General features: G+C 65.6%; 2 protein-coding genes across 3 annotated transcripts; one reads left to right on the top strand and one right to left on the bottom strand.

Annotated features, from left to right (window-relative positions):
* Positions 1-146: 146 nt before the first annotated feature.
* On the top strand, positions 147-7,508 carry PRICKLE3 (prickle planar cell polarity protein 3). 2 transcript variants are annotated; one of them, XM_067552156.1, is made up of 9 exons: positions 147-235; positions 2,231-2,316; positions 2,853-3,036; positions 3,331-3,444; positions 3,913-4,050; positions 5,006-5,074; positions 5,306-5,492; positions 5,919-6,293; positions 6,454-7,508. In XM_067552156.1, the coding sequence occupies exons 1-9, from the start codon at positions 194-196 to the stop codon at positions 7,110-7,112; spliced, it is 1,854 nt and encodes a 617-aa protein (XP_067408257.1). In that variant the 5' UTR covers positions 147-193; the 3' UTR covers positions 7,113-7,508. The 2 variants fall into 2 exon arrangements, with proteins under 2 accessions (XP_067408257.1, XP_067408256.1); XM_067552155.1 differs by having other exon boundaries at positions 4,871-5,074.
* Positions 7,509-7,971: 463 nt separating this feature from the next.
* PLP2 (proteolipid protein 2) lies at positions 7,972-14,399 on the bottom strand. Its single transcript, XM_067552309.1, has 5 exons — positions 14,194-14,399; positions 10,750-10,905; positions 9,827-9,922; positions 9,296-9,386; positions 7,972-9,082 (listed from the first exon to the last, which is right to left on the bottom strand). Exons 1-5 carry the CDS (start codon positions 14,284-14,286, stop codon positions 9,063-9,065), a joined length of 456 nt encoding a protein of 151 aa, XP_067408410.1. The 5' UTR covers positions 14,287-14,399; the 3' UTR covers positions 7,972-9,062.
* Between the last annotated feature and the right edge of the window lie 1,010 nt (positions 14,400-15,409).

Below are 15,409 nucleotides of genomic sequence, written 5' to 3'. Positions count from 1 at the left end.
GCGTGGGAGGACGAGGGGCGGAGCCTGGTGTGGGGGGGGGCGGAGACGTGGGCGGAGCTTGGAGTGGGGCGGGGCGGGAGAGGAGGATCAGTGGGCGGGGCGGGGCGTAGGGGGAGGATCAGTGGGCGGGGCGCGGCGTGGGGGGCGGAGCCGTGGGCGGGGCGTGTGGCGGGTGCCGGCCCGTCCGCAGACGATGTTCGCTCGGGGGTCTCGGCACCGACGCTCCTCCCGCCGCGTGAGTGCTGGGGGGTCTCTGTGGACCCGCGGGTGCGGGGGGGGATCTATGGGGCAGCGGGGGGAGGGCACGGAGGGGGCCGCCCTGGTCCAGGGGAATTTCCTGGAGCCTCCGGTCCTGGAGAGACGGGCTGGTCCCCGCCCCCCCCCCGCAGCGTGGGGCCGGGGGGGGCTCGTCAGGGGGCGCCGTGATGTGGGGGGGTGCGGGGCTGGGCGCGGCTCCCTCTGCCCTGGCCGTCGGTACCAGCCCGGCACTGGGGAGCTGCTTGTTTTGCTGCTGCTGGGGAGGTCACCCTCCGACCCAGCTGCGTGACTCAGTTTCCCTTCTCTAGGGCAAACCAGCTGCGGCATCTGCCCTACCCGGGGCAGGATGATTCCTGGTCCCGATTGCCCCACTTCCCATGCTGCTGCCCCCGGTCAGACCCACGGGCCCACCTACCCCGCTATCCCGCCCCATCACCCCGGTCAGACCCACAGGCCCACCTACCTCGATATCCTGCCCCATCGCCCCGGGTCAGACCCACGGGCCCACCTACCCCGCTATCCCGCCCCATCGCCCCGGGGAGGCCCACCGGCCCACCTACCCCGGTATCCTGCCCCATCGCCCCGGGTCAGACCCACGGGCCCACCTACCCCGGTATCCTGCCCCATCGCCCCGGGTCAGACCCACGGGCCCACCTACCCCGGTATCCCGCCCCATCGCCCCGGTCAGACCCACAGGCCCACCTACCCCGGTATCCTGCCCCATAGCCCCGGGTCCGACCCACGGGCCCACCTACCCCGCTATCCCGCCCCATCGCCCCGGTCAGACCCACAGGCCCACCTACCCCGGTATCCTGCCCCATCGCCTCGGGTCAGACCCACGGGCCCACCTACCCGGTATCCCGCCCCATCGCCCCGGGTCAGACCCACGGGCCCACCTACCCGGTATCCCGCCCCATCGCCCCGGGTCAGACCCACGGGCCCACCTACCCCGGTATCCCGCCCCATCGCCTCGGGTCAGACCCACGGGCCCACCTACCCCGGTATCCCGCCCCATCGCCCCGGGTCAGACCCACGGGCCCACCTACCCGGTATCCCTCCCCCTTTCCCTGCAGGGTGACAGTTGAATGGGGCGTGTGGGGGTTGGGGTGGGGTTATTAAATGTACCCCCCAACTGATGGAGGTATGGGGGGGGGGGATAATGCAAGCTGCTTCATCCCCCAGCTGCCCCTCCCCGATGGTGGGGGGATGGGGATTGTCTCCCATCTGGGTCAGGATTAACTCGCTGGTCGTATTAAGGGGTCGGGTTTAATGCGGCTTTGGGGTCAATCCCTTCAGCGAGGGCTGGAGGAGGGGAGATTGGGGGGGGCGGCTGCGTACGGGGGGGACCTGGAGCCAGGGGGATTCGGGGGATGGAAAGGGGGGGGCCTGGTGGGGGACACGGGCACTGTGGAGAGTTGGGGGGTGTGTGGCTGGGATTGGGGGGGGGCTCGGTCTCTCTCGCTCATTCACACACACCCCCGCCTCCCCCCGAGGCACCGAGCCAGCTCTCACCGTGTGTCACGCTCCGCCGAGCCGGGGCAGGTCCTGGCGTGTGGGGCAGCGCTCGCCTCCCACAATGCCCTGGGCTGACCTGCCTGGCGTCTGAGCTCCTGCAGGCCCCGGCGTGGCCCGGCCCGGCTCCCACGCGCCCCCCAGGCCCGGCCCGGCCCCCACGCGCCCCTGCATGGCTGAGGTTGGTGGGTCCCTTCCCGCGATGCTCTGGGGGCCGGGTTTCGGCTGTGGGGGGGTTCCGGCTTCTGCGTTGGCAGCTCAGAGACGGGGCGTGGGGCTGGAGGGAGACACCCTGGCCCTGCCCCACCCGGCGCCGGGGATGGGACCTGGGGGTCCCGGCTCCCAGCCCAGCCTCCCGGCTCTAGCCACCAGACCCCCCAGTTTCGGGGGGAGAGGTGCCGGGGGGAGGGCTGCTGGGGAGCTCCGGTGCCGGGTGACCCACGGTGTCTCTGCCCCATAGGTGCCTGAAGCTGCTGATCCCGACCGGGGGCAGCCATGCCACGCGTGTGGGGACCAGTGTCCCGGCTTCCTGGTGCACGGATGGAGGTAGGGACCCTGCGCAGCCCCCTGGCACCCGCCCCGCTGCCCCCCACCCCCTGCCGTTTTACCCCACTCCTGCTCCCCCCCCCGTAATGTGGACCCAGGAGCCAAGTACCTGGCATGGTGCTCCGGGGGGGAGGGGGGGAGACACTGAGACAAGCTCAGCCCCGTTTGCACCTCGGCCCCCCCTCGTTAGCGCCGTGGGGCCCAGGCTGCTGTGTGAGCCCGGGCGTTGGGGGTTAATGGGGCGGAAGGAGACTCTCAGCACCTCCTGCATGGGGGGGAGGGGCCAGGGACGCACCCCCCCCACTCCAGACATCCTCTCCCACTGACCCCTCCAGGGACCCCGAGAGACTCCCCCATCCATGCCCAGCCTACAACCCCGCTCCTGGTCCTACAGTCACCCTCTCCTTCAGGGTGTTTATTGTGGGGAGGGGGCATGTGTTATTGTAGGGTCTCCCGGGGGCGGGGTTGGCACGTCCTCGCAAGGTCTCTCGGGGGCGGGGCCGGCGTGTTGTTATGGTAGGGTCTCCCCTCGGCAGGAAGATCTGTCAGCACTGCAAGTGCCCCCGGGAGGAGCACGCGGTGCGGGCGGTGCCCGTCGACCTGGAGCGCATGATGGGCCGGCTCATCTCGGACTTCCAGCGCCACTCCATCTCCGACGACGACTCCGGCTGCGCCTCCGAGGAGTACGCCTGGGTGCCGCCCGGCCTCAAACCCGAGCAGGTGAGCCCCGCCTCCTGGGCAGGGGGGGTCCCTTGGCTCCACCCCTCTGGCCATAGCCACACCCTCCTGGGAGCCGTAGCCCCACCCACGTGGGCGCCATAGACACCCCCCAGGTTGGGATGTCATAACCCCACTCCATGGGTGGCCGCAGGCATTCCCCCATCCTCTGGCTCCGCCCCTTGTGGGGTCCCAGCCCCTGAAATCACAGCCCTAACCCTAGTCTCTGACTCCGCCCCTTGGGGTCAGGCCACGCCCCCTGGGTCTGACCCTCCGCCCCCTTTCTCCCCATGCCAGGTGTATCAGTTCTTCAGCTGCCTGCCCGAGGACAAGGTGCCCTATGTGAACAGCCCCGGGGAGCGGTACCGGATCCGCCAGCTCCTGCACCAGTTGCCCCCCCATGACAGTGAGGTGAGGGGCTGGGGAGCCCCAGTGCTGGGGGGCGCCGCACTACAGGGAGAGAACCGGGGTGGAGGGGCTGGCTTCATGCTGCAGGAGGCCTCCCTAAGGGAGGTCCTGATTTCGCCCGGTCCTAAAGATCCCCCTGGCCTATTTTCCCCCAAGAGACCAGGAGCGAACCCTCGCATCGGGGCCGAATCCCAGCTCCAGGGATCCAAGTCTGCCTCCCTCTCCTGTGTCCCCATGCAGCTGTTCCCAGCTGCCCCGCCCCAGAGGTGGTTGCATCTCAATGCCAGGGAAGCCCTCCCCGGGCGGCGTTATATGCTGCTGTTCCCCAGCTGCGCTACCCCAGAGGTGTCTGCATCTCGGCGCCGGGCGAGCCCTCCCTGGGCGGTGTTATATGCTGCTGTTCCCCCAGCCGCCCCGCCCCAGAAGCGGATGCATTTTGGCACCGTTTCAGTCGGTCTCTCTGTGTGCTAGGCGCAGTACTGCAGCCCGCTGGAGGAGGAAGAGAAGAAGGAGCTAAAGCTTTTCTCCCAGCAGCGGAAGCGGGAGAATCTCGGCCGGGGGACGGTCCGGCTGTTCCCTGTCACCATTACCGGCGCCATCTGTGAGCAGGTACCAGCATGCCCCTGTCCGTGCCCCTCCCGCTGCCCCCCCTCCCGCTTCCCTTCCCTGGTGGGATTTTGGGCACAACCCCCCACCCCGCAGTGGGCTATGCGAAGCACTGTGGGAACCGGGATGCCAACCTTGGCTAGGCAGAGAGTTTTGGGAGCTGACTGGGAATCCTGGGAGGGGAGTGTGGGGTCTAATGGCTGAGGGGGCGGGGGGTGCTGGGAGCCAGGACGCCTGGGTTCTCTCCCCAGCTCTGGGAGGGGCGTGGGGTCTCTGGGGGGGGTGCTGGGAGCCAGGACTCCTGGGTTCCATCCCCAGCTCTGGGAGGGGAGTGGGGTCTACTGGGGGGTGCTGGGAGCCAGGACTCCTGGGTTCCATCCCCAGCTCTGGGAGGAGCGTGGGGTCTATTGGGGGGGTGCTGGGAGCCAGGACTCCTGGGTTCTCTCCCCAGCTCTGGGAGGGGCGTGGGGTCTATTGGGGGGGTGCTGGGAGCCAGGACTCCTGGGTTCTCTCCCTGGTGCTCGTGCTGGCGGTGCTAATCCCAGGCCAAGCGGCCCAGACCCATCTGTCGGGGCGACGAGGGGCGGGGGCCGCTCCCAATGCCCTGCCTGGAGCCGGAGGCCCGCAGCCCCCTGTCCTTGGAGTGACAGCTCCGGGCCAGAGGGGGGGGGGGGGATTGCAGCTTCTGGCAGCGTCCCGCCGCATTGCCCACCCCCCTGAACCCGCCGCCCCCCACCCTGGGGCCGGACGGGAGCCGGCGCCCCCTAGCGGAGACAGGCCCGGGCCCCGCTCCCGGAGTCACGTCTCTCTCTCTCTGCGGCAGTGTGGGAAGCAGATCCGCGGCGGGGACATCGCCGTCTTTGCCAGCCGGGCGGGGCACGGGGCCTGCTGGCACCCCCAGTGCTTCCAGTGCACGGCCTGCCGGGAGCTGCTGGTGGACCTCATCTACTTCTACCAGGAGGGGAAGATCTTCTGTGGGCGGCACCACGCCGAGCGGCTGAAACCCCGCTGCCAGGCCTGTGACGAGGTGAGGGGCAGGGCCCAGGGGTTGATGTGTGTGTGGGGGGGGAGACGAGGCAAGCAAATCCTCGGGGCCAAGGCATGGGGGGCTGTGGAGATGGCAGGGGGCAGGAGATTGCAGGGGATCGGGGGGGGAGATCTGGGGGGTCCGGGCTGGGGAGGGTTCAGGGTTCTCTGTGGATGGGACTGGGGGGGGGGGTTCAGCAGGTCCCGTCTCCATCTCCCCCTCGCCCCCCAGATCATCTTCGCGGACGAGTGCACGGAGGCCGAGGGCCGGCATTGGCACATGCGCCATTTCTGCTGCTTCGAGTGCGAGGAGGCGCTGGGCGGGCGGCGCTACGTCATGCGCCAGAGCCGCCCCTACTGCTGCCGCTGCTACCAGGCCCTCTACGCCGAGTACTGCGATGCCTGCGGGGAGCACATCGGTATGGGGGCGGGGGGACCCCGGCGTCTGGGGACCGTGCAGAGCGGGGGAACCCCGGAGTCCAGGCAGCGGGGGGGAGGAACCCTGGTGTCCGGGGACCGTGGAGAGCGGGGGGACCCAGGCGTCCAGGCAGCAGGGGGGAGGAACCCTGGTGTCTGGGGACCATGGAGAGCGGGGGGACCCTAGTGTCTGGGCCGCGGTAGGTTCCCAGTCTCCAGGCACCAGGAGAGGGCAGAGCACCCAGGCAGCAGAGGGACCCAGGCGTCCGGGCAGCGAGGGGGACCCCGGGAGCTGGGTGGGTCTAGGGAACGCCAGTGTGGGGTTGTGTCCAGAACAGACCCCAGGGGTGCCGGGGGTTGCCCTCGCTCGCTCTCGTTCTGTGGACTGACGTGGGGTCCCCCCATCTCCCCCCCCTTCCTCCCCGCAGGGATCAACCAGGGTCAGATGAGCTACGAGGGGCAGCACTGGCATGCCACCGACGCCTGCTTCTGCTGCAGCCGCTGCCGCCTGCCCCTGCTGGGCAAACCCTTCCTGCCCAAGGGGGGGCAGATCTTCTGCTCCCGGGGCTGCAGCCTGGGGGGCGGCGACGCCAGCGCCTCCGACTCCTGCGACTCGGCCCTCCAGGGCCCCCGCCCCCGCCGCCCGCCCGTCTCCTTCGCCGGCCGCGCGGCCCGGAGCCCACAGCCTGGCGCCCGGCGCAGCTGGAGCGGGACCCCCGGAGCCGAGCAGGGGGGCGAGCCGGCCGGATGCACCTCGCGGGGGACCTCCACCTCCCCGAGACCCCCGGAAGAGGAGGCAGGAGGTGAGACCCGGGGGGCAGATCCCGGCAGGGGAGGAGGCGGGCGGTGTGGGGGGAGCAGGCCAGGGAGATCGGGGGGTGGGGGGATCCTGGCAGGGGGGAAAGGCGGGCAACATGGCAACTCCTGTCCCTAACCACCCCCCATCTCTTCCCCCCCCGCCAGGTTCCAAGTCCCGCTTCCACCGCGGCTGCCCCCACCGCCACTCCATGCCCGAACTGGGCCTGGTGCTGGCCAAGGGGGCCGACTGGACCAGCAGCTCCGCTTCCAAGCTCTCGGTCTCCCCCCGGCTCAGCCAGGGGCCCCTGCTGGAAGGTGGGGGGGCAGCGGCAGAGGGGGTCTTGCCCCGGGGCGCCGCCCCCCGGGTCAGCTTCCGGGAGCCCCTGGTGGCGGGTGAGCCGGGGGCGCCCCACAGCACCCAGCCGCACCGGTGCCGGCCCCATGCCCGGCCCTGCTCCTCCTCCGACAACGCCCTGCACCTGGCGGGGGACGGGGAGTCGGATGGGGGCCCCCCCCCGGAGGAACAGGGCCGGGGGGGGCGGCCCCTCGTCTATTCGGCCTCGGAGGGGGCATTCCCCCCCCGCCACCGGCGCCGCTACCTTCGGGGCCGCCGCGGCGCCTGGGATGACTCCTCCTCCTCCTCTTCCTCCTCGGACTCGGAGGAGGAAGGCTACTTCCTCGGGGAGCCCATCCCCCTGCCCCCCCATCTGCAGGGCGGGGCTGGCCCCCCGCCGGTCCCTGTGGCCGGCCCCTCCCGGAAGGGAGGGGGCAAAGGGCCGCTGGGGCCGCGGGGGGCTCGGGACAGGAGCTGCGTGGTGGCCTGAGTTGACCTGTGAACGTTGACGCCCCCCGGCTGGCAACGACCTCTCCAGGGTGACCCGTCCGCTCCGGGACTTTTCACACGTCCCCTCTGGCCCCGGGTCCCGGAGCTCCCCGCGGGACCCTGACTGTGGGCTCTGCCCGGTGGCTGTCGCCGGCTGGCCTGGCCCGTCCATGTCTCTGCAGGGACCCGTGAGCCCCGAGCCGCCCAGTGACCCTTGAACCCGAGGTGGGATCCGTGGGGCAGCGACCGTGGAACTCTGCCTGGGCCCGTCCCCGGGCCCGGTTCACTGCGGTGCTGATCTCGGACCCGCTCGCGGGAAGCTTTTCCGTGTGGCCTTTGACTGACCTTCCCACTGTGAGCCGGGACCGTTTGCTGTGAACTCTGCCCCCTGCCCCCCCCCGACCCCCCAACTTTTGGGTGGGACCTTTGCACTGGGCCCGTGGGGACCCCCGACCTGGTGAATTTCACGTGTTGACCTTTTACCCCGCACATGTTCTTAGTCCTTGACCCGTGACCTGTCCACTGTGACCTTTGAACTTTGACCCGGGACGGGGGTCAGCAGGATTTTTTTCGGTGTGTTTCCCCCCTTTTGATCAGATTTTTGGCTTGTTTAATACTGGAGTATTTGGGGGCTCAATTCCCCCCAGGGGCTGTGCTGGGGGGTAGGTGGATGGGGGGGGGTTCCAAGAGTGAGGGGCCCCACAGTGCGTGGGGGTGGACCCTGTGCTGGCCCCGATGCAGAATGGGGGTGCCCACTGTGACTGGAATTTAACCCTTCTCCTTTGTTTGTCTATTAAAGGGTTAATTTAAAAAAAAACAAACAAAAAGCGCAACCTTTTTAATAAAAGAGTCCTTTAAAACCTAAATCAGAGTCGGAGCCGGCCCCCCCTGCAGCGTTATTTGCAGCTGTTTCCCGGCTGCCTCGCCCCAGAGGTGGCTGCATCTCAACACAGGGTGAGCAATGGAGGGGCGTGTTTCCTGGCAGTAGAGGGCCCCGCTCTCTTTGCGACTCAATTATTGATAGGGGCAGACGTGACTTGTGTTTAAAGAACCCGGGGGGGGGGGGGGATCCAGGCTGTCTGGGCCCATGGGCCTGAGCTGGGGTGGATAGGCTGTGACACCCCCTCCCGCCCCAGTTCAGAACCTTCCTTTAATTGCCCTCCCCCAACACCACGGGGACCAAACGAAGCCATTTATCAGTATTTTTATTAACCCTTTTCCCCCAAATAAGCAGAAATTAATTCAAGCAGCACGCAGGACGGGGGAATGGGGGGTGGGAGCGTCAGGGCGCGGGGGCAGAGTCAGTGCACTACCGTATTCCCCCGTGTCCCATTCCCCACCCCCAGAGGCGGCCAATCCCCTGCCCTGGGGCTGGTTCCTTGCATTAATTTTAGTCGATTAAAAATATCTTCCTTATATTAATTTTATTTCCCTTGAAATATCCCATTTTTTCAGGACCCTTAAGGGCTTGGGTTCCTGTTTTGACAGGCCCTACGTAAACACTTGGGTCCTTCTGCCCTGAACAGCTTGCAACGTTACCCCTGTTTAGTGCAGGGGAAACTGAGGCACAGAAAGAGTAAAGGCACTTGATAAGCGGTAAGTGGAAAGGACAGACCCCCCACTCCCCTCCAAAAGCCGGGGAGAGAACCCAGGAGTCCTGGCTCCCAGCCCCCCCTGCTCTAGCCACTAGACCCCTCTACCCTCATCCTCTCTACAGCCAAGGTAGGAAAGTGGGGGTGGTGTTGCTGGGGGGGGGCGGGGCTGGCTCCTCCCATGTGTTCCCCATTGTCAAGGCTTCTAAACATGGGTGAGGCGCTGAGGGAGATTATTGGGGGGGTAATTTCTTCTCCTCCGCGCCCCCCCCCCCCACGGGTTAGGTACAAGAGTCCTTAGAAACAGTGTGTGTGTGGGGAAGGGCAGCAAAGCGGGGTGGGGGGCGACCGCAGGTTCCTTAGACACCCTCCGGGGACTCTGCAAGGAAAGAAAGACCACAAGGGGGTGTTAGTCCAGGAGCACCCCCATCTTCCCTCCTCTGCCCCCCCTTCTCATGGCAGGGCAGGATCAACCCCTCCCGTCTAGCCCCCCCAGCCCTGTGGGGGGCAGGATCACCTCCTGTATAACCACCCTCCAGCCCTGTGGGGGCAGGGTCGCCTCCTATCTGGCCCTGTGGGGGGGGGCACTTACCAGTGGGGGCGGCCGTGTGGTTTTTCTGGAGGCGGGGCAATGTGATGTAAGCATCGTACGCAAGCAGGATGCCCGCCAGGAGCCCAAAGACCTGTGGGGAAGGGGAGCAAGCCGGCATTAATCGCTGTATCTGTCGATTGCCTGTAAGGAGCAGAGGATTTGGAGGGGGGTGCTGCTAGGACCCAGGGTTTGGGGGGTTCAAGGCCCTTGGATCAAGGAGAGCAGAAGATCCCCCTTTTCCACCCCCCCGATTTTACACAGTTCATTTCTTCCCCGCCCTCAACATTGTAATGGAGCCACCTCTGTGGTTGAGCATGGCAGCTGATGGCAAGGAATGACGGCTGGACATGCTGCAGCACAGAGCCCCTTACTGCTGGGGCCAGCACCGACGGGGGGCAGAGCCCCACTTCCGACAGCACGGCCCTGACCGCCAGGCGAGAGCGCCCCTTGCCAAGCTCCCAGCAGCACAGCGCCCCCCTTGCCCCCCCCAGCACCCGGCCCTGGCTGCCAAGGGAGCCACAGTCACTTTACCCCGGCTGCGAGCCCGGGTCCGTCCCTTTGGCCGATGAGGACGATGACGGAGGTGATGAGGAAGAGCAAAGCGCCAATTACAGCGCGGATGAAATCCTGGGGGAGAAGGAAACGGAAGGTCAGAAGCAGGGAGATGCACAGAGGCCGTCTCTGGTATGAAGCCCTCCCCAAATTAATGAAGTTTTTGGCCTAGGAATTTCCTTGCATTTTAACTGGGCTTTTTGGCATCAGCATGAGCTGGCAGAGTAATAAATAAAGAACTGTTCACTTCAGCGAAGCTTTCCGACCAGGAATGTCCTTGCAGCTCCATGGAGCTGTTCCCATGGGACTTTCTGTGCATCTTAGAAATGAAGGAACTTCTTTGCATGGAAATTTCCTGGCAGATTAATAACTTGGCCACTTTATCAGAATAGTTTTGCATTTAACAGAGTTGTTGCCATGGAAAATCCTTGTATATTAAGAAATTATCCACGGTTTGGTGGGGGAATGTTCTCAGTTTATTAACCCCTTTAATGGCCCCCCCCCCCTTTTTTTTTTACATTGGAATTTCCATATATGTCTGTTTTTTGCTTAATATTTTTTTCCTATGGCAATTTCTTTACCTATGTTATTTATTCTAAATTTCTGTGTGCAGCAATAGCTTTGTGCTGTCATAACTCAACCTTTAAGACATTTATTACACGTTCTTTGGCCTGGGAATACCCTCGCTAATTGACAAAGTTCTTTTGCATTTTAACAAAGTTTTTTGCATAGGAATTTCCGTGGATTTTAAGTAAGGGTTTTTTGTATTGTCGTTTTCTTGGATGTTAATAAGCTAAAGCCAGGTTGTTGGGGACCCCCCCCTTTTATAAAGAGTTATTCAGGGCAGCACATAATACACAGCCACCCCGATGCAGCGTAGTGTGAATAGAATAACTCCTTACACTCCAGCCCCAGTGCACAAAAGCCAGCTGCTTGTTTAGTCCCAGCGTGTAGACGATGAAGAAGGCGATTGAAAACACCAGCTCGCAGATGGCCACGCCCGTGTAACCCGGGCTGCGCGACGCACCATAGCAGATCAGGATCACAATGCAGAGGCCCTGTGCAGGGTGGAAGTGGACAATGATTAGGAAAAATATTATCCCTGGCTGAATAAGCAGCCACCTCTGGGGCAGAGCAGCTGAGGTACATAACGCCACACAGGGATGGTTCCCGGCCTCCCCCTAAAGGGAAGGGATAAGGGGGACATTAATGACCAGAGTGGGCTGGGGCCTGGTCTTTAGATGTTTAAATAAGTACAGTGCCCCCACACCGCCCCACGCTGCCTGCCAGGGGAGAGCGCCTCCTGCCTAGCCCCCCCGTCCTGCTCCCTGCCCCATGGCGCCCATGGGAGGGGCGAGGGGGCGGCTCGAGAGTTTGAGTCACGCTGTAATATTCCATTAGAGGCAAGATGGGGCGTCTTGTTTTACTGCCAAGCGTCTGACTCACCCGCCGCTTTCCTGTATGTGCCTGGGGATAGGTGGTGTCGCCTGAGAGGGGAGCGGGGTCTAGTGGTTAGAGTGGGGGGGGGGGGGGGGGGCGGGGAGACAGGACTCCTGGGTTCTCTCCCTGGCTCTGGGAGGGCAGGCAGTGCGGTCTAGTGGTTAGAGTGGGGGGTGCGGTGGGGGGGAGCCCGGACTCCTGGGTCCCGTGTGGGCTGGGTGGGGCATTCAGGGTGCCTGGGGAATGTTCCAGCTGGAGTCACATCTGGAGGCTAAAAATACCAGCCAGGGCTGGGCAGACAAAAGGGTGAGTGTTTCCAGGCGGGGGGGGGGCTGGTCGCCATGGCAACCACTAAATTAAACCCGCTCCCCCTGCCAAATATGCCCAGGTCCGGGAGGGGGTGGAGTCTGAGACACTGGGGGGAGGAGATGGGGGGTCTTAAAGGGGCAGTGCCCTGAACAGGCAGAGGGGATGGGGGATCTTAAAGGGGCGGTGCCCTGAACAGGCGGAGGGGGTGGGGGTCTTAAAGGGGCGGTGCCCTGAACAGGCAGAGGGGATGGGGGATCTTAAAGGGGCGGTGCCCTGAACAGGCAGAGGGGATGGGGGATCTTAAAGGGGCGGTGCTCTGAACAGGCAGAGGGGATGGGGGGTCTTAAAGGGGCGGTGCCCTGAACAGGCAGAGGGGATGGGGGGTCTTAAAGGGGCGGTGCCCTGAACAGGCAGAGGGGATGGGGGGTCTTAAAGGGGCGGTGCCCTGAACAGGCAGAGGGGATGGGGGTGTCTTGGAGAGGTTGCCCCCACAATATGCAGCTGGGATGTTCTTAAAAGGGTCAGCGCCTGTGGCATGGAGGGGGCTATTAAAGGTGTAGCGCTCGCTCCAGGCGCAGAGGGCGGTGGCGCACTGAACAGGTGGAGGGGACGGGGATTCTTATAGGGATGGCACCTGCAACAGGTGGAAAGGGACAGGAGCCCCCCAGCAAACCCGCCGGCAGCCTCTGCCCTGGAAGGTGAGCCCCTAGCCTGGGGAGGGCGGGGAAAGCGAGGCAGGCGGAGATGGGTCTGGGCAGGGTGCAGAGCTGGGTGTGTATTCCCCACCCAGCCACACCTCGGTCCTGCCGGGACCTGCTGCTCCCGCCCCATCACTGCCTTTTCTCCTCCCAGGAGAACATGCCTACAGCCTTAAAGGAGCCCTGCCCCTTTAAGAAGGAAAGCCAATGACCCCCCCCCCCGGAGTTGGGGCTAGAGATTAGAACAAGGGGGGCTGGGAGCCAGGACTCCTGGGTTCTATTCCTGGCTCATTTCTCCCTCTGGGAGAGCTGGGGGGTGGCTGGGTGGTTAGGGATTTATTATGGGCGCGGGTGCGGGGGGGGGGGGGGGGGGAAATCCCCCTTCCACCCCCTGGGAACAGCCAGATCTGAGGGGCCGGCAATGGGGTGGACTCAGGGCTATAACTGCCCCCCCCCCCCGCCCTCCCCAAGCTGTCCTCCTGTCCCCAGAGAGAGACACCCCCCCCAGCTCCTGGAGAGTGAGCCGTCCATAGGGCCTGGATCTCTCAGACACACACACACACGCAGGGGCAGAGCAGAGCAGGGAGAGACACACAGCCACACCCACAGCCACGTGTGTAATTTGTAATGACAGGTGTTGCTGGGGCTTTCGCAGGACGTGGCCCGGCCCAGCAGTGCCTGGGACTAAGCCCTGCAGACAGGGGTGCGCCCCCCCCCCCGGGCTAACTGCACACACAGGAAACCACACACACACAGAGCCGCGCGAGATATGCCCTGCGCCAAATCTGCAGATGCCAACACACGGCAGGGTGTGTACCCTGCGCCCTTCCACCCACACCGCACACACGCCCAGAAGCAGAGACACACAGACTGTACCTAACACACGTACACACCCAGAGATACGCACAGTGTAAGCCTGACACACACACTAACCCACACACACACACACAGCTATGCACAGTGTAACCCTAACACAGACACACACACACACACACACAGCTCCGCAGCACGCGCACGCCACACCCAGGAGCACGCGGGAGCCCAGCCGGACGCAGCCTGCAATGAACCTCGGGGGTGTCGAAATAACGGAGGGCAGCGGGGAGGAACTTGGATGGGACCCAGGCGTCCGGGGCCCCCTCCCCTCCCCCGCTGTAACCCAACCGGCCCCACTGTCCCCCCAGAGCCGGGGAGAGAACCCAGGAGTCCTGGCTCCCAGCCCCCCCGCCCCCCGGCTCTAACCACTAGACCCCACGGCCCTTCCCGCTTCCCTCCACTCAGTCCGCGAGCGCCAGGTCCAAGCTCTGCCAAGAGAGGTTAACCCTTTGTGGGCAGGACTGATTCACCCCCCCCCCCACCGCTCCCCACGAAATCACAGGCTGCTCTGGACTGGGAGCCCGGACGCCTGGGTTCTCTTCCGGCTCTGGGCGGGCAGTGGGGTCTAGCGGTTAGAGCAGGGGGCCGGGAGCCAGGACGCCTGGGTTCTCTGCCCGGCTCTGGGCGGGCAGTGGGGTCTAGCGGTTAGAGCAGGGGGCCGGGAGCCAGGACGCCTGGGTTCTCTGCCCGGCTCTGGACGGGCGGTGGGGTCTAGCGGTTAGAGCAGGGGGCCGGGAGCCAGGACGCCTGGGTTCTCTGCCCGGCTCTGGGCGGGCAGTGGGGTCTAGCGGTTGGAGCAGAGGGCCGGGAGCCAGGACGCCTGGGTTCTCTCCCGGCGGGGGGCGGAGGCGGTGCGGACAGACAGGGCTGGGGTGTGTTTCCCGCCTGTCAATCCTGGCACGTGTGGCTGACTCCCACGGGCCCCGCCTTCCAGCGCGGACCCCTGAACCCCCCCCCCCTCTGCTCTGCACCCCCCCGTAGCCCAGGCCCCCCATGCACGTGTCCCCCCCCCCGCCGGCCACTCACGATCTCCAGCGCCAGGACGATGCCCTTCTGGGTGCGGAGGAAAGCGGTGCATTGCCCCGCGCACCCCGGGCTGCTGCCGCCCGACGACTCCATGGCCCCGGAGAACCCCCCAGACGGCGCCGGCTCCCGAGCGAGTGGCGGAGCTGGAGCCTGGCAGCCGCCGGGGACGGGGGTGGGGCTGGGCGCGGCGGCGGCGGCGGGGGGGGGCCCTTTAAGAGACGCGCCGTCACTGGCTCGGAAAGGAATTGGAGGGATCGGCGCGGCGCAGGAAACGGGCGGGCGTCCGAGCCCAGTTAAGGTGGCCCCGGGGCCCAGTTAAGGTGGCCCCGGAGGGCTCTGGAGCCGCCTTAGGAAGGGTGGGGGGGCTCAGCGGAGGGAGCACAGGGGGTCCCCATCCCCCCACCTGCCCCCCCCCCCCCGCCCCAGGTGCGGCTCGGCCTGCAGGGCGGGGCCCGGGCGGGCACGGTGCCAGCTGTTGAGTCAGGCGGTGTTTGCAGAGCCCTGGCGGGAAGTGGCGAGGCCGGGCCGAGGCCCCCTCAAACTCAGGAGCAAACAGCTGCAGGGATACCTGGCACCCAGGCTGGCAATCCAGAGTCACTCCTGTTTGCAACCGGGCGGTGAGCTCAGCTCCTGGGGTTAATCTGGAGTTACCCCCCCTGAGCTCGTCCACTTCCTTTAATCCTTCTCCACCCTCTCACCCCCCTGCTTCCTCCCCCTCTCCACCCCCACCCCATCCACTGGCCGGGGGGATGCCCACTCCAGCAGGACTGGTGGAGTCAAAGGCAAACAGCAGTCTGCAGACCGGGGGGGGGGGGGGGGGGCAGAATGAATGCTGGGGGCTTCAGTGGCACCATCTGCCTGAGCTGCCCTCCCCCACGCACCACTCCCTTCCCCCCCCCAGGGGGGTCAGGGCTTTTGACCCCACTCCCCTCCCAAAGCCAGGGAGGGAACCCAGGAGTCCTGGCTTCCACCCAACCCCCTCTAACCACTAGGCCCCACTCCCCCCCAGATCAGTTCTCTTACTCCTCCAACAACCGCAGTGGCAGCTGGGTGTCTCACTAATGCAATGACCCAGATGACAACAGGGAAGGTGTGGGCGGCTCTCAGGGCTCGGGAGGAATTCAGACGGGCAGAGACAGTGGAGGAAAGCGTCGCCCATCGGCACCATTTCTAACGCCGGTGACTCACCAGCCCCTTCCCACGACCCACCAGCGAC

This window comes from Emydura macquarii, unplaced genomic scaffold (genome assembly GCF_026122565.2).
Source record: "Emydura macquarii macquarii isolate MOO-44397 ecotype Brisbane River unplaced genomic scaffold, CSIRO-AGI_Emac_v2 contig_1386, whole genome shotgun sequence".
NCBI lineage: Eukaryota > Metazoa > Chordata > Testudines > Chelidae > Emydura > Emydura macquarii.
The sequence above is the reverse complement of the archived record's forward strand: the minus strand, read 5'-3'. Positions and strand labels throughout refer to the sequence as shown.

Bases quoted from the DNA above. Each gene is read 5' to 3' on its own strand.
- PRICKLE3 (XM_067552155.1), top strand. From the start codon at position 194: ATGTTCGCTCGGGGGTCTCGGCACCGACGCTCCTCCCGCCGC. The intron at 2,317-2,852 runs GTAGGGACCCTG...TCCCCTCGGCAG, and splicing joins TTCCTGGTGCACGGATGGAG to GAAGATCTGTCAGCACTGCA. The intron at 5,075-5,305 runs GTGAGGGGCAGG...CTCGCCCCCCAG, and splicing joins GCTGCCAGGCCTGTGACGAG to ATCATCTTCGCGGACGAGTG.
- PLP2 (XM_067552309.1), bottom strand. From the start codon at position 14,286: ATGGAGTCGTCGGGCGGCAGCAGCCCGGGGTGCGCGGGGCAATGCACC. The intron at 9,387-9,826 runs GTAAAGTGACTG...CCTTCCCCACAG, and splicing joins GACCCGGGCTCGCAGCCGGG to GTCTTTGGGCTCCTGGCGGG. The intron at 9,083-9,295 runs GTAAGTGCCCCC...CTTTCCTTGCAG, and splicing joins CCACACGGCCGCCCCCACTG to AGTCCCCGGAGGGTGTCTAA.